The 26,539-nt window shown below is 47.0% G+C and overlaps 2 protein-coding genes across 2 annotated transcripts in view; one reads left to right on the top strand and one right to left on the bottom strand.

The window, feature by feature from the left end:
* The window catches only part of pde4d (phosphodiesterase 4D, cAMP-specific), a gene marked incomplete at its 3' end in the record, with an annotated part of 132,643 nt that overhangs the window by 64,673 nt on the left and 41,431 nt on the right, over positions 1 to 26,539 (top strand). The window lies entirely within an intron of this gene.
* On the bottom strand, positions 12,683 to 13,576 carry LOC311324777 (THAP domain-containing protein 2-like; the record flags this gene model as incomplete). Its single annotated transcript, XM_084457370.1, has 3 exons — positions 12,683 to 12,769; positions 12,899 to 13,145; positions 13,497 to 13,576. The coding sequence occupies 3 exons, from the start codon at positions 13,574 to 13,576 to the stop codon at positions 12,683 to 12,685; spliced, it is 414 nt and encodes a 137-aa protein (XP_084313496.1).

The following is a 26,539-nucleotide window of genomic DNA, read 5'->3' as shown; positions in this document are numbered from 1 at the left end:
ATTTTTATGATGTGAATCACATAATAAGACAATGTAAAATCACCTTATCTTACTTAACTTAAACCAGTCTTGCATGCAATAAAAACTTACAACAATTACAGTTTTACAGTTTTTAATAGAAATGACTTTCAGCTCTCATCATTCCCAGGACAGACGTGTTGTTTTCAGCCATTCTTTTGTATTCACCCCATGAAATCATTGCATTCACGTGTCTCTGACTTAGCATGTACATTAAACCCACTATCCCTAAAAGGCCTTTTTCCAATTGGAATATCCATTTTCAGATGCGTAAATACTCTAAGGGCCATTTGAAGAGGCAAAATGTCTGCATATAAAGCAGAATGCTGCATCTTTGGATTGAGAATATTCCAGCCAGGGATGCTCTTTATACCACTCACTGTGGAAAGATCTTCTTGCCCCTCCCCATAAGGTTTGTGGAAAGCCGTTCAGATGTGGCTGCATCGGTCCATCAGTTTTATATTTCGATACTTCTAAAATGAGAGAAAATAAGCAATTAGGGCAATTGTATCAGTACTTACTAAACAATTCAACTGTCCTACTCAAATCCCATTCGCCCACTCACAGCCTAGTGTGAAGCACCTTGCATTAACTTCAACACCAGCCTAAACCATGCACAATTCTGAACATGTAGGCTACAGTAAGAACACAACACCACAGGCTTCACTAGCCAATATTCAAGAACATGAAAGCCATGTTGTTATATAGAAATCTATCTGCCGCGTAATTTCCGCACGTGGAGCAGATGAATCGTCACCTATAGCGGCCGTATGTAGAACGTTTGCGCAACCTGCGTGTGTTAGTAGGGTAGCAACATATAAGGGAAGGGGGCCCGGCCTCTGCCTCCTGTTCCTGTTACGACTTTGGAAATCTAAGAGGTTACAAAATGTAAAGAAAAAAAATAATCTAGTGGGGCCTCCCAAACTCCGGGGCTCCTCCGCACCGCGGGGGGTGCGGGGGCCTCTGGTACGCCAGTGATAATGATGTGTTGACAACAACATTGCTTATGACGAGCGTTATGATTATAATTGCCATGGATGACGCTCATGGTCAACTTTCCATCCCTGGAGAGAACAGATTAACCTGGATAATCTCTATGGAGGGAATCCTCAATCAGTGGCATCCCCTCACATAAACACACACACACACACACACACAAACACTCACTCACACACTCTCACTCACTCACATACACACACACACACACACACTCTCACTCACTCACTCACTCACTCACATACACGCACACACACACACTCTCACACAGTGCTGCTCTCTCCATGCCCATTGCCACCACACATGCACAGACTGCCACCTCTCTGAGATGATGTCACTGGGCTTAGAGGGGGATTACTCTTGACATCAGTGGGACGGGGGCCAGACTAAACCTATTAGCACTACCATGTGCTGGCTCTGCATATGCATAACGTGTGTGTGTGTATGCATGTGTGTGCGTGTGAGAGTATGAGTTGTGTGGCACAATATATGTGTGTCTGTTCAGCCCTCAGTCCATGTACTGTAGCTGTTGCAGGCCTGGTCTGGTCTGGTCTGGTCTGGTCTGGTCTGGTCTGGTCTGGTCTGGTCTGGTCTGGTCTGGTCTGGTCGGCTGCGCTGCTGTGAGGTTGCAGCACGGTTACCGTTGATTTCCCACTGTCCAATCACAGAGCTGCCCTGAGACACAGATAGGGCAGGGAGAGCTGCCCTGAGACACAGATAGGGCAGGGAGACAATGCTATCATCGGGGGGGGGGTGTGTTCATCTATAGAATGGAGTAACTGAAGCACATTTAGCATCGTCTGATGCCACAAAACACATTTGATTTGAACGCGTTTGATTGTTGAGAGATTGAATCAAGGGTTTGTTGTTTACTGTGCAGCGGCACACACACCCACACACACACACACACACCCACACACACACACAGGCTGGGCTCACAGCCCTGCAAACCAGGACACCCACACACAGGCTGGGCTCACAGCCCTGCAAACCAGGACACACACACACACACACACAGGCTGGGCTCACAGCCCTGCAAACCAGGACACACACACACACACACACACACACAGGCTAGGCTCACAGCCCTGCAAACCAGGACACACACACACACACACACACACACACACACACACTCACACACACATGCTGGGCTCACAGCCCTGCAAACCAGGACACACACACACACACACACAGGCTGGGCTCACAGCCCTGCAAACCAGGACACACACACACACACACACAGGCTGGGCTCACAGCCCTGCAAACCAGGACACACACACACACACACACACACAGGCTGGGCTCACAGCCCTGCAAACCAGGACACACACACACACACACACACACACACCCACACACAGGCTGGGCTCACAGCCCTGCAAACCAGGACACACACACACACACACACACACAGGCTGGGCTCACAGCCCTGCAAACCAGGACACACACACCCTGGACAGGAATACCGGCGGTAAACAACAACAGCAGAGCACCCACCACTTGATCAGTCCGCTCCTGAAAATATCACCGTGACTCCTGACCAATGCCGGGGGGGGCAGACGTGGAGGCGCGTAAGCCTGAACGCTCAGCCCTTAAGCCCGCTCCTGCGTCAGCTGGCGCCCTAAACCGCCACGGGCCAGCCAGCCAGGCGCTGAGCTGGGAACGCTATGTTTGTCCCGCTCGGTCATCCCGGTATGGTCAGCACCGGTACCGGCCTCAGGACAGGACCAGGGGGAGCCAGAGCAGATTAGATCAGATCATGGGTCCTGCTGGTTGAGGTGGTGCTAGTAGTGATGTGACAGTTGTGACGTGCTTTATTGTGTGGCTGCAGTATTGCGTGGCTCCAGCTTTGTGAGGCTGTATCTTTTATGTGTCTGCAGGATTTTGAGGCTACAGCATTGTGAGGCTACACTATTGTGAGGCTGCAGTATTGTGAGGCTACAGTGTTGTGAGGCTGTGGTTTTATGTGTCTGCAGGTGAGGCCAGTATTGCGAGGTTGAGCCTGCAGTATTTTGATGTACTTGTACTTGTATTTGATGTATGTCTTTTGAGGCTGCAATATTATGAGGTTGCATTATTGAGAGGCTGCAGTATTGAGAGGCTGCAGTATTGAGAGGCTGCAGTATTGAGAGGCTGCAGTATTGAGAGGATGCAGTATTGAGAGGCTGCAGTATTGAGAGGCTGCAGTATTGAGAGGCTGCAGTATTGAGAGGCTGCAATATTGAGAGGCTGCAGTATTGAGAGGCTGCAGTATTGAGAGGCTGCAATATTGAGAGGCTGCAGTATTGAGAGGATGCAGTATTGAGAGGATGCAGTATTGAGAGGCTGCAGTATTGAGAGGCTGCAATATTGAGAGGCTGCAGTATTGAGAGGCTGCAGTATTGAGAGGCTGCAGTGCTGTGTGTCTGCTGTGTGATGTCTCATGCTGTGTGCATTGGGTGAATTCTACAGCACATGCTAGGTTCTAGTGTGGGTTTGGCCTGGTGTGTTTTACGCTGCTCCTGGGCTGGGGATGAGAAGCAGGGTGTTCCAGGGTGTTTGGGATGAGAAGCAGGGTGTTCCAGGGTGTTTGGGATGAGGATCAGGGTGTTCCAGGGTGTTTGGGATGAGGATCAGGGTGTTCCAGGGTGTTTGGGATGAGGAGCAGGGTGTTCCAGGGTGTTTGGGATGAGAAGCAGGGTGTTCCAGGGTGTTTGGGATGAGGAGCAGGGTGTTCCAGGGTGTTTGGGATGAGGAGCAGGGTGTTCCAGGGTGTTTGGGATGAGGATCAGGGTGTTCCAGGGTGTTTGGGATGAGGAGCAGGGTGTTCCAGGGTGTTTGGGATGAGGAGCAGGGTGTTCCAGGGTGTTTGGGATGAGGAGCAGGGTGTTCCAGGGTGTTTGGGATGAGAAGCAGGGTGTTCCAGGGTGTTTGGGATGAGGAGCAGGGTGTTCCAGGGTGTTTGGGATGAGGAGCAGGGTGTTCCAGGGTGTTTGGGATGAGAAGCAGGGTGTTCCAGGGTGTTTGGGATGAGGAGCAGGGTGTTTGGGATGAGGAGCAGGGTGTTCCAGGGTGTTTGGGATGAGGAGCAGGGTGTTTGGGATGAGGAGCAGGGTGTTTGGGATGAGGAGCAGGGTGTTCCAGGGTGTTTGGGATGAGGAGCAGGGTGTTCCAGGGTGTTTGGGATGAGGAGCAGGGTGTTCCAGGATGTTTGGGATGAGGAGCAGGGTGTTCCAGGGTGTTTGGGATGAGGAGCAGGGTGTTCCAGGGTGTTTGGGATGAGGAGCATGGTGTTCCAGGGTGTTTGGGATGAGGAGCAGGGTGTTTGGGATGAGGAGCAGGGTGTTCCAGGGTGTTTGGGATGAGGAGCAGGGTGTTCCAGGGTGTTTGGGATGAGGAGCAGGGTGTTTGGGATGAGGAGCAGGGTGTTTGGGATGAGGAGCAGGGTGTTTGGGATGAGGAGCAGGGTGTTCCAGGGCTGGGGATGAGGAGCAGGGTGTTTGGGATGAGGAGCAGGGTGTTTGGGATGAGGAGCAGGGTGTTTGGGATGAGGAGCAGGGTGTTTGGGATGAGGAGCAGGGTGTTCCAGGGCTGGGGATGAGGAGCAGGGTGTTTGGGATGAGGACCAGGGTGAGGATGGTTGGATGGATGAGGAGCTCGTCTGCTACCATGAGTTCCTGAGCTCTGAGATCATCTGTGTCTCCGTCTGCATCCCCGGCTCTCCCTGTCAGCGGAAGAGTCCTTGTGTGTCTCAGAGTGATGCTGCTGACACACACACACACACACACACACACACACACACACACACACACACACACACACTCATACAGTACAGTACATGTTTGTTTGGATTTCATTTATGGGTAACTTTGCTGGGATGATAAAAGCCCCCCCTTCCAGCATGAAAGGCCCTACTCTTCTAATGGGGGGGGTTGTTCCAGATCCCAGACAGACTAACCAGGGGGTCACGTGCACAGACAAACCAGGGGGTCACGTGCACACTTTTTTTTTTTCTCCCATTAGGAAGACTGCCTATTAAACCTGCAGCCGTCTCCTAGCAACTGAAGCCTGATTGGTTATCAAAACCTACCTGCCCTTCAGAATACCGCTGTTTTGCCATGGAAACCGGGTGACAAACACACATGTGGAGGAAGGAAACAGAGCCATGAGACAAAAGAGGTACCTCGGGTCACCACGACAACCAGGGTGCTGGTCCCAGGCTCAGACGGTTTCCGCCCTACCCTGCTAGGAGCAGAGCACAGGAAACATCCGGACTGGAACTGGGCTTTTCTTTTGAGGGGTGCTCAAGCGTGAACTAAGCCCAAAAATGTGCGCACGTTTTGCCCCAATTGCCATGTCTGTACTCGTTCATCTTGCACCCCTAACTTTCAACTATAAATCGACCCTAAGGGTCTGATCCTAGAATTGCCCCTGTAAAGTTTAGGAAATCAGGCTTCACAACCAGTTGGAACTTCTTTTTTTAGTCAATTCTTCAAATCCAACAATTGGACATTTTGCACAACAAAGGATATAATTAGCTTTGTTTGCTTTGTTTTGTTTTGCTTTGTAGTTCACTATGGATTAGCTAGTCCCGTGGTTTGTTCCAACTGCCTCTATGAACCCAGAATATCCCATACTGAACATGCTGGGGCCCCCTAGTGGGTGTAATAAACTAGGAAATAATAATGTCATGAGAAACGGGAAACATAAGATTAGGGATGCACCAATTGCAAAATTCTGGGCCGATGCCGATGTTTAAAATAACAATCCGGCCGATGTTTATTTTATTTTATTTTTATTCCCCCTTTTGTGCCAGGGAAACAAAGAAATGAAGTGTTTGGTTCCAAAACGCCGATTTTTATTTCACTTTAATTTGAAAGCAAACTACACGTGCGTTTATGGCGTTACGTCACAGATCTTCTCAGAAGCTGCAGCTGGGTAGGACACGTTTCTCTGAATCTGCAGATGGGTAGGACACGTTCTGCAACAAAAAAAGAGTAATTGTTGCGACATAACATCGGCCACTACCATCGCATCGCATCGGGGAATGTCCTTTTATTTGCCGATGGGCCGATGGCAGTCAACAAGGCCAACACCGGCCGATGCATCGGTGCATCCCTAAGATATAAGAAATATCACATTGTAACAAGGACTGTAAACATTCCAGCCCCTGCGAGCACATTGTATTTGGTACACACTGAACACAGTAAGCTCATTAAGCAGTGACTGAGTCACAACACGGATTAACATCAGGCTCCATGGGTGCTGGGCCAAGTCCCTGCTAGGCAACCGTACCAGTGGACCGGCCAATCGAATCCGTTCTCTCTGAAACAGAGGGCCCACCCCCTCCTCTGTGCATATATGCTAATGAGGCAGGTTCAGAACGTTATGCAGGCAGTGCTGCTGAGCAATATATATAACCCTTATGGATATTTCCATGAGTGCTGGTATCATTACTACTATGCAGGTTTAGAACAAGCATGCATTCCCCTGAGCATGCATACTAAACAGCCAAGACTCCTGTGTAATCTCCAGTCCCCTGAGAAAACTATCTGTGTAATATGTCATGCTTGACCCATCGCTCTCTTGCCCCACAACTACAGTACTCTCTCTCTCTCTCTCTCTCTCTTCTATGTCTCTCTCTCTCTGAAGGTTCTAGAATGCAAAGTCAAGAACCCTCTTGAGTCTGAAGCAGTGTAGTAATACTCCAAGCACTGTGTGAATGTAAATTCAATGTACATTAGATACTCTTTTGTCCTGTTTTGCCTTAACCCTCTCTCCCTCGCTCTCCCTCTCACCCACACTCTCTTCCTTATTCCTTCACCCTCCACCCCTCTCTCCATCCCTCTCTCCTTCCCTCTCGTCCCTGGCCTCTCTCCTGTGGAGGGTGGGTCATCTCTAAGCCTGTAACAAGGCCTGTGTCCCTGGCCGTTAGGAGCAGCTCTGCACAGCTCTTAGCAGCAGCCATCCACATTTACTCATGAGCAGCCAATTAGCTTGTTCACTGTCTTTGCCTGTCTCTAACACCTGCCCTTCCGCATGCTCTCTCTGTGTGTGCGTGCGTGCGTATGTGTATGAGTTTGATTTGTCGGTGGAGGTTGGAGTTCCACACACTGGCCATGGCGTTCAGGGACCTCTGCTCACAGCTCGGGTCGCTGACGCCTTTGGAGACGCCTGGACGACGATAACCTCACACCCTGCACAGGTGTTCTGTCACAGCACGGCACTGCTATCGCTGGTGTGTGTCTGATTCGCACAAATGGTAAATAGACTGCACTTATATAGCGCTTTTATCTAAAGCGCTTTACAATGGCCTCTCATTCACCCATTCACACAGCAATGGCGGCAGCTGCCATGCAAGGTGCTAGCCTGCTCACTGAGAGCAATTTGGGGTTCAGTGTCTTGCCCAAGGACACTTCGACAATTAGACAGGAGGAGCTGGGATTAGAACCGCCGACCCTATGATCATTGAACGACACACTCTACGTCCTGGACTAAAGCCGCGACAGCCGTGTGTGTGTGTGTGTGTTATCCTTTATTCCCATATGCCTGCAGAGGAGACGAGCCTCTGGTAGTTGGTTGCTGAAGGCGTTGGCAAATACAAAGCTTTTACTGTCACCCTGCTTGCATGGTGCTCCGCCTCCCTCTAGTGGCATAATCTGAGTATTACAACTCTCTCCAAACCAGCGGCAGTTGACCTCTCCTCTTCCCTCGCCCTATGCACTCCTCCTCTACCTCTCCTCTTCCCTTGCCCTATGCACTCCTCCTCTACCTCTCCTCTTCCCTCGCCCTATGCACTCCTCCTCTACCTCTCCTCTTCCCTCGCCCTATGCACTCCTCCTCTACCTCTCCTCTTCCCTCGCCCTATGCACTCCTCCTCTACCTCTCCTCTTCCCTCGCCCTATGCACTCCTCCTCTACCTCTCCTCGTCCCTCGCCCTATGCACTCCTCCTCGGTTTGCGCGTTCACGCGGAGGCCGCGCCATATTAAGTGCCATCCGAAACCAATTCGCGCCGAGTGGAAGTGGCTTATAACACCCTTATAACACCCTTATAACACCCTTATAACACCCTCGGTAGCGAGTCTGCACCGATGCAGGCTCGATTCACATGTGCAGCTGTTTTTATTGTCCGAAATGGAAGACGCGCCGTACAAATGTAAGTTCCTCACAAATTATACGACATTTGAATTGTATTTCGCACCAAATTCCGTTTTCCAGTTCAAAAAACGGTAGATTATGTTCATTTGATTGTAATGTAAAGTGGTGGATATACCGGGACTGTTGTTCAGATTAATCAAACTTGGAAAAGGAAAAGTTGTCCACAAAAAAACGAAACAGCACTAGGGAGTAGGCTAAGTATTATTTATTTTCATAAGTTTAGTCCATGAATGGCCTGCCACTCACCACAAAACATATTTTTACATGTAATGTAGACACTCAACCAACAAGCAACATTTCAGTGAGATATAGGCCACGTGACTTGTTTTTAGATAAATGCATCTTCTTCCAAACATTAAGCAAAGTTTCACTTGTTCCATTGGCAGATTTCACTGATTAGGCCTACAACCAAAAACACCTTAATGTTTAAGATTCCTTGAAAGAAGATTCATTGGGTGATTGTATCCCATTACTAGGACTTGACAAATGATGTGTAGGCCTACTTGGTAAGATGTGGAGTGGTTGGAGGGGCCACATAGCACTCATTCTGACCAAAACATTTTAACAATTTTCCCGGAACTTATTTCTTAACAGCTTCATCATAAAAGAGATGAACCTGGAGGGTCAGGCAAGTCCAAAACAGGCCTCAAAGAAATGGGGGAATTTAAAGGAGTACATGGTAAATTAGTTTCACATAACATGAATATAGCCTTCTAGATGCTGCAGATATCTCATGCCTCTGTTTGTTTTAGGAGCTGAGAGCTCCACCAACGGGCTCTGGGACTGACCAGGGAGAGGAACCCCTGCTACTTGGAGCTTCTATGATGGCATGCATGAGGCAGTGGGGTCACCTGTGTTACCAGTGTTTTGTGTCACCTGGTAAGACACGTTGTATAAGCACTCCAGGGTTTCTACCACTAGGGGGATGGAAGCTAAAACCCTTGGAACAGAACTGTTTTGCATAGCTTTTTTCGGGAGCTGCCACTCTGTAGTTTAAGAGTGTTCAGTGTTGCTATGTGATGCAGCCTTAGTTTGTGGACGACAGACACAACTACTGACAGGAGCAGAAAATGGTGGCTGTCAATTCCATACTGTGTTTCCTGAATGTGCTCCCTGAGGGAAAACGCATCCAACGCACCCAATCTCAGCTCGCACAAGCTGATTGATCACGGACACACTGACGGCTTGCCCTGATGAAGACTGGCGAATACACCGCTCAGCTGATCTGACCACCTTCACTGTACCCTCAGAAGGAATCATCAGCCCTCCTTTGTTTTTTAGTGTAAACAAGTGGTAGCTCTGATCAAATGATGCAGGTACAGCATCTGTCACCAAGCTAGCACGGCACACATCACGACAGCTTTCGCAAGACCTGGCAAACGACAAAACCTGCTATGTACGCAAGGGCATTTTCCACAAGGCCACCAAAGCGAGTTGGTAGGTAGCTATGGTCACACAGAATCGCAGAGATGTTAACAAAAGGGGATGGAAGGTCTTCTGTTTGTTCTGCTGCTACAGCAGAGGACATCTCTACAGCAGACAGGGACACGGTCTCATCCAGTGCTGCCACGTTGCCTGACGTGCTTGGAGAGACACCGCACCATGAGACGGCGGAAAGTGGCCTGGAACTGACCTGCAGTTGGGCTGTTATTCCAGCCCCCTACAAAACAAGTGCGCCCACACACACAAACACGCAAGCACGTGCACGCAAACACACAGTCTCTTTTCAGACAAAAAAATACAATTTATAAACTTCCGAGATCCCTACCTGATGCTCTGATTGCATTGAAGAGAAGCTCCAAGTGATCCTGGCTGAAACGATACGTGCAGACCTATCGCTGAGATTGTAGCAGTTCAGGAATCATCAATCATAGGGTGTCAATATTGATGATGAACCCCACAACAGACAGGTACCTTCAAAAGAAAATGTTTTGTCAATATGATCATGGCGAAGCAAGATACCCCAAGAGAGCACCAAGTAACTTTGTTCATTGGAAGTTGTGAATGAAATTCAAGTATCACCAATGTGTTACACCCAATTTGTTTCTTTCTGTTTTCCCACTTGATTGATGTTTTCTGAGTTTCTCTCAGTTTGTTTTAACCTCTGTGAAACTGCCTTTTCATCCGTTCCCAGAGAATCCCTCTGTTTAGATAGAACATTTGGTCTGTGATGTCACTCCCCTTTACCCTTTGTCTGAGTGCAAGTCACCTCCCTCTATACGAAGTTAAAAAAGAGACTGCACGACTGAGTCCCCGTACTCTTGACTTGGATACACTTCCTGTTCTAGAGTCCGGTCTGCAAATCGTAACCTAGAATAAAACTATTGTATTTTGTTTGAAACCAGCTTGAATCGACCACATCGCATGTTCTTTGAAATCTACCTTAAACCAAGTATATAAATACTTTCATAAAGTTGTAAATGGATTTTTACACAAATATCCATGAGATGTGACAACACAGGGTTAGCTCCTCAGGGTCTCCTTGCTCTCCTCTGGAACACACACACACACACACACACACACACACACACACACACACACACACACACACACACACACACACACACACACACACACTCTTTAAGACCCCTTACCTCATCACATCAGATATTCATTTCTACCATTAAGATTCCTATCTGACGGAAGTTCTTCCCACACTGGTCACAGTGGTACGGCTTCTTTCCTGTATGATGAAAAATAAATACAAAAATAGAAGTCCCGGCACTCACGTTTTAGTAGAAAAAAAGTTTAATTAGGACAATGTAGACAGTGGACGTTTCGGCATGCATGCCTTCCTCAGCATGTGAATAACAGACAGGCGACAAACTGAATAAATACTACAAGCTAGGGTAGTATAACCAATCAGCATAGGCGCTCACTAATGTGCAATATCTATCAGCTGTCAGGTAATCCTCCACACAGGTGTCCAACTTAGTTCAGAAAAGATCCAATCAAGGAATGTTGATGTCATTTAGATAGAGAACGAGTTTGACAATAAAAAATATATCTAACAGTTACATGTCAAAAGGACAAAGATAACCACATTCTAGAACATTCCATAGTAGAAACGGACAATTACTTGATACAGACACAGAAATATCTGAGAATGTAAACATAGAACAAAGGGTCAAAGGTTGGCTGATGGCTGAAACGAAAAATGACAAAGTATATCCCAAATCACTACAAATAGAATACTAAAAATTAAAAAATCAAAAGTCAGGCAAGGTACCGTAGGGGGAGGAACGGAGAAGAGAAGAGGTGATATGATGTCGCAGGAGCGATCAGAAAAGAACTATAAAAGACTGAATGGAAAAGATGTAAATCATATGAGCAAAATGTGGGCTGCATAAGACAACAAAATGAAGAAATAAGAAAAATAAATAAATAGTCCTGTATCCAAATGGGTAGAGACTAATGGGCTATAAAAGCCTCTCAATTAAGTGGGCCTAGAGAACTGCCCTCAATGCTATCAAACAGGTGTGCTCTATTCCTATATGAGCAGACTAAGCTCCCTCAGGCTCTGAGGAAGAGCTGGTGGCAGCAAAAAATATATAAAGAATAAAAAATAATACAAAATGTAATACCATACTAATCTCTAGAGAAAACAACCCAATTGAAGTTCCTCGTTAAGTCCCCTTGGGCTTTCAGTCTGCAGCCAGTAGATCCAGGCTGCTTCTCTGTAAGAGTCCTAGATCCCCATTTCCTCCTCTTTTGAGGGGTTCTACTACTTCAACTCCCTGAAACCTCAGAGAGCACAGGACATCATGACCTGTTGCAGAGAAATGTCTAGCTACTGGGGAATTTTCATCGTTGTTTCTAATCTTACTTTTATGTTCTGAAATACGTGTTTTTAGTTCTCTTGTCATTTTACTGATGTAAACTAGGCCACATGGGCATTTAAGCAAATAAACTACGTATTTGGTTTTGCATGAAATTCTGTGTTTAATGTTGTATTGCTTGTTCTTGTGTGGATGTGAGAATGTGTCACCTTTTATCATAGTGCTGCATTGTATGCGAGAAAATACAGCATGCTACTCGAGTCATCCAGCGGAAGTGACGGGGCACGATACTGTTTACTTCTGCGAATATTATCCACAAAAATGTTGCCTTTTCCTGGCATGGGATGTGCGGCTGCTGCTGCCGCCAGGAGAAGATGTGTTCGCGCTGCAATATAATATGTGAGTGAATATAACATCACTCACAGTCACAGCTGTTTGGTGCACAGTTAGTACAATGTACTATCAGCTGGCCTGCATTCTTAATCTCATCACCCCTCAATTCCACGGCCACCACTGTGTGTTTGTGTGTGTGTGTGTGTGTGTGTGTGTGTGTCATGGACACATTCAACACTAGCATGTTTCTATGTGTGCATGTGTATACGTGAGTGTGTCTAAAAAGAGTGTCAGTGTGTGTGTGAGAGAGAGAGAGGGAGAGAGAGAGAGAGAGAGAGAGAGATTGGAATATGACCAGGGTCATGATGCTGTTTGGGGCAGGGCTAGTACAAATACTCACAACATTAGGCGGAGATTAATTTTCTTGCATATGCAGAGGACAGTCCGCTGACAGGCTCTCTTCAGCCTTCCTTGAGGTTTGTGTTGTCCTGGTTGCCACTGGCTGAAGTGAAAGAAAAAAATAACTTGCAGTATCTAACAGTGCAATACATCATTGATTCCTAAACATTCAGAAAGAACCAAAAAATCCTATCAAATCCTAATAGTCTAGGCTAGCTAGTGATACACCTACTCTCTGGAGATGCGTCAGGAAACTGAAGACAGACGGTACAGCTCCATCTCTAATCCTGACAGTCTGACCTATCTTGTCAAAATCCTCTGTGTTAAAGTGCTCACTGCAGAGCACGGTGTACTCATCATCATCATCATCATCATCATCATCATCATCACTGCAGAGCACGGTGTACTCAGTGGCAGAAACACCTTCCCTCCTTAGAGCTGCTTCCCACTGCCTCCTCAACTCTTTCTCCTTGGGAAACCTTCAAAAGAGTGGAAAAAGTTAGCTATTATGAGCTGGCTAACTACAGTCAGATTCATGTCAGTCGCTCTGCCTAAATGAATAGCTTGTCATAAAAAGCAGGTTGGTGAAAAAAGCCAATATACAGTAGGTGAAAATCTTGATAATAAGCAATTTATTTATATCATATCTTATAAAGTATAGCTAGCTAGTTTTCATAGCGCTAACATGAGCTAGCTAGCGGGAGCTAACATTAGCAAGCTACCGGTAGCTACGTTAGCCTCATCTAGTCTGACTTCGGTGGCCAGCTAGTAAGCTCTCAAAATAATGCTATGATGGCTTAATACAACTGAAAACAATTGTTCAGCCTTACCTATGAAAGGTAGTTCCCCGGGATCTAGTTTGGACTGTGCGAACGTTTGTACATCCCCAAGCTGCACACGAGTGCGGCATTTTAACGAGTGTCCCAACAACTCCCTCACCAATATGGCGGCAACGCTCCCTTACAATTCAACAACCAATGAGGCGTCTACGTATATATGTCTATGGCGGTGACTACCCATAGCAGATAGCAAGCATAGCCTACGTTGGCCCAACTTTGGGCAAACGTCATGACATATGATGGCGCAACGTTGTAAATCACGTTGGCGCCACCGTCTTTTTGGCCGGTGGGGATATGTCATATTGATGTCACATTGACAAAAGTCACCGGAAGGCCAGAAAAGCACAACTGCGCAAGTACAAAAGTCACCGGAAGGCCAGAAAAGCACAACTGCGCAAGTACAAAAGTCACCGGAAATAGTCAAATGACTACAAATTTGCCAAGATGGCGCGGTTCAATAGGGCTTCATTGTTGATAGCGGTCAGTGAATGGAGTGGCTGTATGTTATGTTATGTTATGTTATTTTTATTTATAATGCGCCCCCCAACCAACTGTTACATCAGCCCGGGGCGCAGCCCGGGTACAAAAAGAGACAAACAAAAACAATGGACTGCAGAGACACAAAATGAAACTACATTTAAGACACAAGACAAGGACATAAATTATAGATCGTCTGTGACAAAGAGGTGAGTTTTAAGCTGTGCTCTAAAAGAGTCCAGGGTGGTGGTGGACTTGATGTTCAGAGGAAGCTTGTTCCATAGCCCAGGTGCCATCGCAGAGAATGCACGGTCTCCCTTTGTGACAAGTTTTGACCGTGGGACCTTCAGGGTCATCTGGTTGTCAGATCTGAGCTGGCGACCAGGCCTGAAGTTGGTAGGTTGGTCCAGGAGATATGTATCCAGTTCTATTAATACATCCATGATTGACTTATACGTTGACGCCTCATTCTTGAGACTGAAGCTTTTTGAACGGGCCACCGACCCCTTTTGACATGCGCAGTTGTGTTTTCTAGGTCACAGGCATGCGCAGTTGTGCTTTTTAACCACGTGATTTGTTGACCCGGCCGCGTCCACGAGGTTTACACGTTCATGTGTATTTTTAATGCGCGTTCACCGCTCTCCCCGCTGTATTGCGTGTCCCAGCATTAGCATTGTTAAGTACCTGCCATCAAATCACGATTCTGGGAAATATATCGTTTTGAAAAATTATTTTTTTTATCCAGGCATCTTAGTTTTAACAGTTTCATTATAACAGAGCTTATATTTGCTCGTATGTGGTATTTATTCTGTTCACAACTTAGCGATCGTACAGCCAGGCTACAGAGCTCCAGAATCCGTAGCCATAGCAGAGGAGCGGGGGAACAGAATGCTCCTGTTGGGTACAGGAACGCGGCTAATAGGGGAGTTTGTGGTGCTATTTTCCATTCGCCCTTCATGAATCCTAACACAAACCCATATCTATAACATATTCATTCTTCTTCTTCTTCTTCTTCTTCTTCTTCTTCTTCTTCTTCTTGTTATTATTATTATTATTATTATTATTATTATCATAACCGTACTCAGCGAATGGAAAATAGCACCACAAACTGAGCTATTAGCCCTGTGCTTGTACAACAGGAGCTCTCTGGGCCGGCCACAATGTGATGCAGCTCGGCTTGGCGTAGGGGGTTCTATTTTTTTTCATATATATATATATATATATATATATATATATATATATATATATATATATATATATATATGATTTATATTTTTTATTTTCATTAAAGCAACAACTCAATAATCAAAAGCCGTAGTAGACTATGGATTTCAAAATCAGCTTTTTGGAATAGCGACCTTTCTGAGGTTTTTCGGAATAGCAAACCTTTGGAATAAAGACATTTTGGAATAACGACATGTAGGCCTAACCATTATCATGTGGTGTGGGTATATCTTCCCTTTCCCCCCTGCGTGGTATTTTAAAGTAGTTTGACAACGACGTTTGCTTAACATGTTTCATCTCTGTGCCCCCCTTGTGCCACCCCAGTCAAAAAGGTATAGAATTGCCACTGCTAGGCGCTGTCTGATGGTATTGGGGTGTACTCCAAGGCACCGAGCTATTCCAACGGCAGAATAGCCGCAATTGACAAACCACTCCAACGTTTCCTGGGAAATGTTTGGTCTCCCTACTAAACCATAGCTGTGTTCGGAATCGCTCCCTCGTTCCCTCACTCCCTATTCCCTATATAGGGTTCACCATGTAGTGAACTACCTAGGGAACGGAGAAAATGTAGGGTACATGCACTGTTCCCCGGACATGCACTGTTCCCCAAGGTGAATTGTGGGTAATAAATAGTGGACTATATAGGGAACGAAAATTCGGTGGAGAATTCGGACACTACAAACAAATTGGCTGACGCCCTATATAGTGCACTATATAGTGAATAGGGAGCGATTCTGAACACAGCTCATGTCTGTCTGCATGTACGTCAATGGAAAAAAACTGGCTTCAGTTAGCTGTAACGTTAGAAGTTCACTTGTAGCATCAGCTAGGTTACTAGCTCGACCAGCCTTGGATTTATTTGAACTCCGCTAGCTTTCGCATTAACAAGAAAACATTTGAGCCATTCCAAGTTGAAAAGGAGGACGTCGTCGCTTGGGCCGCCGATAGCAAGATCTCGACAGACTCTAAGTTTATTTACAATAAAACCCTGCACATCAGAGGCTGCCTGCGCCATTTTTTGAAAACTGCGGTCATGCGCATGACATTTTTCATCAAAAGACATGTCCAATCAACAAGGATAGCCTGGATGTACTGTACACCTGTGGGCGTAGTCAGCTGATACAACACACACCAGTCTAATGATAAAGGCTGTATCGTCGAGTGGTGTGTGTTGGGAAAGGGCAAAAGCGCAGTCTAATGATAAAAGTGCAAGCTCACTGTAATGATTAACGTGCAATCTAATGATAAAAACACACGCTAAGGATAGAAGTCCAGTTTAATGAAAAAAGCGCACTCTAATGATAAAAGTGCAGTTTAACGATTAATTTAATGATTAATTTAATGATTAATTTAATTTGATTGCATTTTAATCATTCACACATTTAATTCGATTGCATTTTAATTGATCACGCATTTAATTCGATTGCATTTTAATCGACCACATATTTATTTATACATTTTTGTTACTTCCTCCCCTCATACTCACCGGTGCTAATTAGCATCAGTCTGAACAGCGGTCTCTCTCTCCGCTAGGCTCTCTCTTTCTCTCTCTCTCTCTCTCTCCGCTAGGCTCTCTCTTTCTCTCTCTCTCTCTCTCTCTCTCTCTGCTAGGCTCTCTCTTTCTCTCTCTCTCCGCTAGGCTCTCTCTTTCTCTCTCTCTCTCTCTCTCTCTCTCTCTGTCTCTATGTTTATCAGTCTTCTTTCGGTGCTGTACTCAACTGTGTATGTCTGATAACATCATATACAGGTCTCGACCAACACTGAGCGTCTGCTCCTCTACTCTCTCACTCTCACTCCGGTTTCTCTCTCTCTCTCTCTCTCTCACTCTCACCATCACTCACTTACTCTTGTGCTCTCTCTTTCTCTCTCATTCACTCGCTCACTCACTCACTCTAGTTCTCCATCTCTTAATTTCCCCTCTCTCTCTCTCTCTCTCTCTCTCTCTCGTACTTCTCCTTCCTCTCTGTGTAGCCTCACTGTATCAGGTGTCACTCTCCATCTCTCCTTCCTCTCTCTCTTTCTCTGTCTTAGTCTCTGCCGAGTTTCTGTTTCTGTGTGTGTGTGTGTGTGTGTGTGTGTGAGAGAGAGAGAGAGAGAGAGAGAGAGAGAGTTACGGGGAAGATGAGTTTGCCTGCCAACCATGAGTACCTGTCTTTGGAGAGAATAGCTCGCTACCGGCACGCCTGCACCACGGACTCACCGTACGCCACCAACAAGCCTATCGACATCAAGCCCTGCAGGAGAGGGTAACCACCGCGCCCGGGGCTGGGGGAGGCTGGAGGAGGCTAGTGGAGGAGGAGGCTGGAGGAGGCTAGCGGAGGAGGAGGCTGGGGGAGGCTGGAGGAGGCTAGCGGAGGAGGAGGCAGGGGGAGGCTAGCGGAGGAGGAGGCAGGGGGAGGCTAGCGGAGGAGGAGGCTGGAGGAGGCTAGCGGAGGAGGAGGCAGGGGGAGGCTGGAGGAGGCTAGCGGAGGAGGAGGCAGGGGGAGGCTAGCGGAGGAGGAGGCTGGGGGAGGCTGGAGGAGGCTAGCGGAGGAGGAGGCAGGGGGAGGCTAGCGGAGGAGGAGGCAGGGGGAGGCTAGCGGAGGAGGAGGCTGGAGGAGGCTAGCGGAGGAGGAGGCAGGGGGAGGCTGGAGGAGGCTAGCGGAGGAGGAGGCAGGGGGAGGCTAGCGGAGGAGGAGGCTGGGGGAGGCTGGAGGAGGCTAGCGGAGGAGGAGGCAGGGGGAGACTAGCGGAGGAGGAGGCAGGGGGAGGCTGGAGGAGGCTAGCGGAGGAGGAGGCAGGGGGAGGCTAGCGGAGGAGGAGGCTGGGGGAGGCTGGAGGAGGCTAGCGGAGGAGGAGGCAGGGGGAGGCTGGAGGAGGAGGCAGGGGGAGGCTGGAGGAGGAGGCAGGGGGAGGCTGGAGGAGGAGGCAGGGGGAGGCTGGAGGAGGAGGCAGGGGGAGGCTGGAGGAGGAGGCTGGGGGAGGCTGGAGGAGGCTAGCGGAGGAAGAGGCAGGGGGAGGGAGACTATCGACAGGCTGAAAATAACTGGGTGGGGTGGGGTGTGGTGGGGTTAAAGAAGGCTAGGATAGGCTGAGGGTAGCCTGGAAGAAGCCAGGGGAGGCTATGGGAGAATGAAGGCTCTCTTTCTCTGTGTTAGGATTTGCATTCCTGCAGTGGCGTTTTATGTTATGGTTTCTATCAAATGGCCGTGACTCAACGTCCGTCCGTGTGTGTGAGAGGTTGATGGGGGGCGTGGTGGAGGACAAGAGAAGAGACTTTGAAGAGTTAGTGCTGGAAGTGATTGAGCTGTATTATCCAGCTTTATCGATCGGCAATAGCTCCTTAAATCCCTTCCTCATCCACTGTGTGTGTGTGCGCGCGCGTGTGCGTTTGCGTGTGTGCGCGTGTGTGCGACACTTTCTTATCAGCCCTACCTGCACTGGATTTATAAACACCATCCACCCGGGCAACACTCCTCCAACACGCCTCCTTCACGTCCCTCTGGCCCGCGGTGCTCTGTTAACGTCCAACGCTCCTCCAACACGCCTCCTTCACGTCCCTCTGGCCCGCGGTGCTCTGTTAACGTCCAACGCTCCTCCAACACGCCTCCTTCACGTCCCTCTGGCCCGCGGTGCTCTGTTAACGTCCAACGCCGTCGCTTGTAGCGTCTCCGGGGCGGTTGCTTTGTATCAAGGTACTCCGATGTGGATCTGTAGAGTTCTAGCTCCACTTCGTTTACTCTGTGTAGGTCCTGTGTTGCTCAGGTGTTTGTCGATAGCTACAGCGCACAGTCATGCGTGCGTGCATGTTTGTGTGTGTGTGTGTGTCCGCGTCCTGCCCAGAACACACTTCTGCTTTTAGCCGGTGCCATTAAAAGACTAAAATCACAAAGAGCACACAAATAATCAGAGCCCATTCAGGATCCATCCATCAGAGCAGCCGTTCAGTCAGCCTTCAGACAGGGCCTCCATTAAGTCACTCAGTGACAATCAAGGCTGTTGTTGCTCATCGCAGAGCATTTTACTCCCATCAGAGCCAATTCAGCTGATTGGTAGCTCTTGTTAAGCCCATTCCCTGTGCCTTCCTCAAGAATACAGATCACAAGAATAAACATCAGCATTATTAATGTGTGTGTGTGCGTGTGCGTGCGTGTGTGTGTGGGTGCATATACAGTACTGTATGTGGGACCGCTCATGTATGTGCCTACATGCTTGTGGTGTGTGTGTGGGGGGGGGGGGGGGGGGGGGGGGGCGGGTTGTGTGTGTGGATGTGTGTGTAATGTGGCGTGAAGGCCTCTGTACCATATCTTGCTGCAAGGTAAAGGTCGGCTGTATTATAAAGATAGACTGTATACAGTATGTATATGGGTGGAGATAACCTGTCGATATGGTCAGGGCTGCCACCATCTGTCCTTATCGCCTCCTAGCCTCTGGTAAACTAACCTAGCCTATGTTTACTGATTGTGAAAGTTGACATTATTTTATGAACCATATACCAGTTCAGAGAAAACAATGGATAGTTCTCAATCAATCAAGCCGTTAAATATAACTGTTTTCCCAATGTGATCAGTACTCTTCTATAGTCTACAGGGGTCGCATGTGTGGGAAAAAGGCATTGTCCATATGTGTCCACTAGGTGGCCACAGTGCTTGGTTATTGGTGCACGGAGAAGAGGAGAGAGTTCCTGCTGCTCCAGATGACTGTTACTCTCCAAACAGCAACCCCCTCCTCATCTGCACAGCATCATGCTGGATTCACCCGACTGGAACCGTTTCAAATGCCTACTACTATTAGCCTAGTCATTCAACTTCACAATGCATCGCATGAGGTCATGTGGACAGCAGCTATAGCCTTATAGGACATAACCATCCAGCCTGTCGGTCAACCAGCTTATCCACCAGCTAATCAGCCAACCAGCTAACCAGTCAACCAGCTAACCAGTCAACCAGCTAACCAGTCAACCAGCTAACCAGTCAACCAGCTAACCAGTCAACCAGCTAACCAGCCAGCCAGCTAATCAGTCAGCCATTCCATTATCCCTCTGCGAGTGTCATAGCACAGTGCGTAGCACTGTCCACTCACAGCAAGAAGGTCCTGGGTTCAATTCCCGCTTGGGACACTGTTGTCAGGGACACTGTTGTCAGGTACCCAGGTGGGATATCTCCTGGGCTGTTCTGGGTGGAGTTTGCATGTTCTCCCTGTGTTCGCAAGGGTTTCCCCCATAAAGAACCAAATAGGAAAAACAAGTGAAGGAATATATAATATAATAGATGTGCTAATTGATGGATGTCAGAAAGGATACCACTAGAAGTATTACCAAAGTATGTGCCAATTACTTGGTCCTGATGTCTGCCAAGGCCATGTTTGCGTTGTTGTTTTGTTTTGTTTTTACAGATTATGAAAGTGTTAAAGGAAAATGCTCGTTTTTGACAACCTGGACCTTATTTACGACATGTTATAAGAAGTTTGACTCACCGAGATCACTTTTGTGTTGTTCGGAGGCATGTAGAAGAAATTTTAAATCCAGCGCGAGCCAGTATATCCATGTAATGTCGGCGGACGGGGCAACGGGAATGCAGTTTCTAAAAATCCATTTTCGGCCGCTAAACGGTTGTTTTCATCAATCAGATTGGATGAATCGACAGTTGAGATTCCTCAACGCGAGGCATTGTTTCGGTTTTCAAATACGGGGTCTGTAGCCTCTGTAATATGATCTTTACACGCCTTTCCCCACTTGCTCCAGCACGCATGCGCACAGGCCAGCGCGCAGACTGGCTATTCTCCCTCACATTCTCTGCGCTACGATCGGATTGTTGCTGACGAATGACGACGACAATATTCTCGGCACCAACAACGATCGTAGCGCAGAGAATGTGAGGGAGAATAGCCAGTCTGCGCGCTGGCCTGTGCGCATGCGTGCTGGAGCAAGTGGGGAAAGGCGTGTAAAGATCATATTACAGAGGCTAAAGACCCCGTATTTGAAAACCACAACAATGCCTCACGTTGAGGAATCTCAACTGTCGATTCATCCAATCTGATTGATGAAAACAACCGTTTAGCGTCCGAAAATAGATTTTGAGAAACTGCCTTCTCGGTGCCCCGATCACCGTCATTACATGGATATACTGGCTCGCGCTGGATTTTAAATTTCTTCTACAGGCCTCCGAACTACACCAAAGTGATCTCGGTGAGTCAAACTTCTTATAATATGTCGTAAATAAGGTCCAGGTTGTCAAAAACGAGCATTTTCCTTTAACTGTATTTAAATGATGTGCTGTGCATAGAAATCAGCAACTATTTGAAGAAGATAATATGCTTCTGTTAATGTCGGTACACCTCATATCATTACGCAGAGAAAAAGGGTATTAAATATTCTAAAACTGTTGTGTGTTACTGTATATATTTTTCCCTCTAGTGCATTTTGAGGACTACAGACATCAGGACCAAACCTCCAGTGGTGTCACATACTGTACACTGTTTGTAATGAATGACACAATGTGAAAGGCATTCATTCGGGGCACCACCCCGTCTGATGAATATCATAGTAAGTGATTTTCCTTGTGTCAGAGGCTGATTAGCTGATCCTGAGAAAGTCTAGCAGAACCAGATTGGGGTCCCTTTGGCCTTCATGCGTTCAGTCAACCTAGTAGCCAACTCATTCAGTCATGCTCATCCAGTCTTGACTGTCAAATCATCAGGTTGAGCAAAGGCTCTTGACTCCTGCCAGCAGGAGTTGGGAATGTTTGAATTGTGCGTTCTCAGGCACAATGGTGATTGGTTGAGAGAAAGTCTGAGGAAGCATGCTGATGCCTTCATTTTGGAATGAGGCAGGTGTGAATACAATTCATCTGATATCATTTCTAGAATGTTTTTCTGAGCACTCTGCATTACTGCAGATATTGCCAAAGACATCTTGTTTCTTGAATAGAACAGGGGTTCTCAACCTTTTGTAACTTAAGTCCCACTTTTGATTGTTAAAACAATTCTGAGGACCACCTTCCCAAATACATGAGAAAAGAAACTGGTGGTCCATCACTTTTCTCATCCGATGGTGAGGGAAAGTTTTCATCCGAGTATCCGAAAGTTTGTATTCACTAGCAAGCTACATTAGCTGAACACATTCGGATGTGATTGGCGTGATGAATGTAACTGGTCAATGAAATTATGCATTTTAACATTACTGTTAAATGTGAATTCTTGAGTACATTTAGATACGTTTGTAAATTACCAAACTTTATTTTATTTTTCTCTAACCATTTGGCAGTAGGCTACCACTGCCTCCACGACCCACTTACTGGCGCTCTGCGGACCACTGGTTGAGAATAGAACGATATCAAACATGGCGTAGGTAACTAGACTGCACTTGGGCGAGGTGCCAGCCTACGCCTTATAGAGAACAGGGACCGCCCACTTTTGCAAGTAACAAGTGTACGGTGTACATGTTGTCCCCCACCAATGATGGATCACCCCTTTGCGTCACTTAGGCAGTGGAAGAAAGGTTAAACATTAAGTAGTCATCTGCACAATTAGTCTTGACATTTGTCACCTCTAATTATTGGTACCTTATGGTCGATGACCCAAAACAATTTAGAAGGTTAAACAAGGACAACTGCTTACGGTGCACCATCGTTGCTGTTTATGAGCCAGCCCAATCTCGCCCATCTGCGTATAAATAACAAGCCTTAACATCGTGCATATCATAGCGTATCATAGCGTATCATAGCGTAGGATATGCAGGATGTAAAGGCTTGTTATTTATACGCAGATGGGTGAGATCGGGTCGTATGAGCAGCTGGGTTTGGCACAGATGGCGTTAGCTGATGATGCGATAATCATTACCTCCGCCCCAGCGTTTTCAATGGCGTGTGTTTGTCTGTCCGTACATCCGTTTGCAGGATTACTCAAAAAACGACCAGTCATGAAACTTGCTGGAAGGGTGTAGCACGGGCCAACTCAGAACCCCAAATCATGGGGCGGGTTTACGACCTGGCCAAACATGGCCGGCCGTTCACCTTGATTCATTTTTTGGACTAAGATTACGCAAAAACTATGTGACCGAATTTCATGAAACTGAGTTCAGGGGTGAAGCATGGGCCAACTTAGAACCAATAACATTTTGGAATGGATCAGAATCACGGGCCGGCCATTTACCTCCATTTTTGGGGGGGACTAGGATTATGCAAAAACTACCGTGAGTTTATCCAATTCAACTTGGTTACACTGACGACATGCATTCATAGGGGAGATCTGGGCTCCCTGAGCTCGCTTTCTAGTTACACGTTTTGTGACGACATCTCATTCACATCTCGTGACAGCCAAACACAACTGTGTCTAAGTTATTACATATACCTTAAAATGTAATCATTTAGCCAGCGTGACACAACAGCTATTCAATTAATAATCAGGTTGTGAGACATTCAGTCCTATCTGACAATAGGAGCAGAACTAATTCAGGGCTTGTTCAGAGACTGATAGTTTTGGAGGCGTTTGAGGAGGATGGTTTGGTAAGTTGTATCTAACGCTGCAGTCAGATCCAGAAGCATCAGGAGGCAGGGGGAGCCAGCATCAGCTGCTATCAGAAGGTCATGTAACTGTAAGTAGTGCCGTTTCAGTGCTGTGTGCCCGACCGGAAACCAGACTGAACTCAAAGAGGTTGAGATGTTTTTGATATTCTCTGCAACTGCTTTTTTCCCAACACCTTAACAGAAAGGGGAGGTTGGAGATGACGGGGCCTGATTTGGGGGACTAGTTCACCTGGGTGATCAGAGGACTGGACGCAGGGGTGTAGGATCTCAGCAGGGCAGTTGGAATAGGATCTAGGGCAGATGTACAGTACTGTAGAGTCATTCATCTTGCAAATTATGGCCTCAATTTCTCTCTGGAGGACTTCAGAGGAAGAGGCTGCGATGGTGCTGATAGAGGGCAGAGGATTGAGGGAGACAGAATTGTGTTGCAAGAGATGAGACATCTGATGTTGTCAACCATTGTTTTCAAAAAATCAATCAACTTGTTGCACTGACCTCTGTGGTCTCGATAGGACAGTGGGTTTGGGGCTTAAGAATCTGATTTATTGTGCAAAACAGGTGCTTTGTGTTTCTGGGATGTTTATTTATGAGATTGGAATCAAATATTGACTGGGCCTCTTTCAGAGCACTGCAGTAGGCCCTTTGATGGTCATGAAAGGCCAGCTTGTAGATGGTGAGCCCCGATTTTCTGAGACGCCGCTCCAGTATGCGCCCAGCGTTCGTATGTCACACATGTACCAAGGCACACCACTAGGGGGCGCTTGCCACAGTTCATTTTTCCTTTTGCCAAGTACATTTTGCTTTGCAGGTTAGTATCAAGGTTAGGTGCATTGTAGGTACAATTATCAATAGTTATAGTGGTTATATTTCACAACTAGATCAGATGACTCTTTATTTAGGTAGGATCAGGTTGGATCAATCAGATGGAGACTGCGGTCCATCGGGTCCATGCTCCACAAAGACAGCTTCTTTCCCACGGCCATCAGACTCATTAACAAGGCTCTTGTCATCCCCACCCCCCCGCACACACACACACACACACACACACACACACACACTATTTACCCCTTTGCACCACTTGCACATGACCTTTGATTGTCCCACATACCTCAATGGAACACACATTGTACACACTATACATAAAACATGGCTCATCTATCACACTACACTCTGCACACACTGTACCGTACATACATTCACCCCACTCCATTCTGTTTACATTATGTACATTCCATTGTTCTTCCCTTTTTAATAGTATATTGTATTTTGTATATTGCACTGTATTTTGTATATTGCACTGAATTTTGTATTGCATTAGCACTGTTATGTCTTTGCACTGTCCTGTCCTGCACCTGTCCTACTGTATGTCGTCTGCAACAGCGTATGCCATTACCGTAGACAAATTCTGAGTATGTGTGACCCATATACTGTGCTTGGCGAATAAAACAGATCTTGAATCTTGAATCTAGGTCTGTATGTGTCCAATGGCTGGACATTTCACAAATGCAGGAACTGCATAACACTGCATCTGCTTTGCATCGTCACAACACAAGTAATTAAGATGACTGGTGCACATTGCGTCATTGCCGGACAATTGAGGACATAATTTGTGCAGTTTTCTCAATTTCCAGAATTGAAAGAAAGTGCTCAGTGGCCGTAAATTTAAAGCTCTGAGAGTTAAATGCTATGCACATAAAATGAATAACGTGCAAAACATTTCATATATTCATATTCATGGTGGAAGTATCACATGTCCACTCCTCCATTACCACAAAGGGACATGCATCATGGGTGAGGGACAACATGTTTATTTATTTTAGTTTTTAGAACATGATGATGATAACGATGATGATGATGATGATGTAAATTGTCCTGCCTCTGCCTTATTAAGAGACCTGGAGACGGAGGTATTGTTCCTGGAGTGGCTGTAGGGAGGGGGGTCGGAGGTGGGGGCTATCTGACCCTCTGCCCCCCTCCTCGGCCAGACAAAAGACCATGTCCTTTCCCCGACGTCACGCTCCTGTCATCACATCCCTGCCCGCTGTGTGTGTGCGTGTGTGTGTGTTAAAGGATGTCCGTTGAAAACTTGTGGTGTGTGAGACCTGCGTCATCAGAGCAACACTTACCTGCCCTAGTTAGGCCCTAATGAGAACTCTTAGTGTGTGTGTGTGTGTGTGTGTGTGTGTGTGTGTATTTGACGCTGGCTCTACCATTGCTACTGGCTTAATGAGCTCTGAGTCTCACAGTGACTCAGGTCTACAGTCCAATGAGGCAGAAGGCGTGTGAGAGTGTACACACGGCTGGTTTTGTGTGTGTGTGTGTGTGTGTGTGTGTGTGTGTGTGTGTGTGTGTGTGTGTGTGTGTTTGTTTGAGTTATCTCTGTTCTGGGCCGATTCCCTATGGCGGTTCTTTATAGTATTCATGTTGATGGACTGGTGAGACAGACCAGTTACCGCTGCTATAAGCAATATAAGCGCTCGCTTAGGGCCACAACCACTAGGGGGCGCCACATCACAGGAGGAAAAAATATTGTTACATTATGTCATGTATCCCCTATCCAAAAACTGGCGTTCTTATTTAATATGCAATAAAACGAAAAGATCTCATCACAGAATGATTTTATAATAAGCCACATGCAGTTGAATGCAATCCACCTGTGGCCCCTCCCCCTCCCTCCTTCCCCAACTTCACTCTGTCCAAATCCCCCGTTGAATCTGGCTTATAGGCTACTTTAGCTACACCTCCCCTGGTGGAGAACGATGGTGTGGTCCACAGGGAACTCATCACTTTAAAATAAAGCAAGAGCTTTGTTGTTAATTCACTGGTCCA

Source organism: Borostomias antarcticus, assembly GCF_949987555.1.
Source record: "Borostomias antarcticus genome assembly, chromosome: 23".
NCBI classification, from domain to species: domain Eukaryota; kingdom Metazoa; phylum Chordata; class Actinopteri; order Stomiiformes; family Stomiidae; genus Borostomias; species Borostomias antarcticus.
Note: the sequence above shows the minus strand (reverse complement) of the source record. Positions and strands in the feature narration are given on the sequence as shown.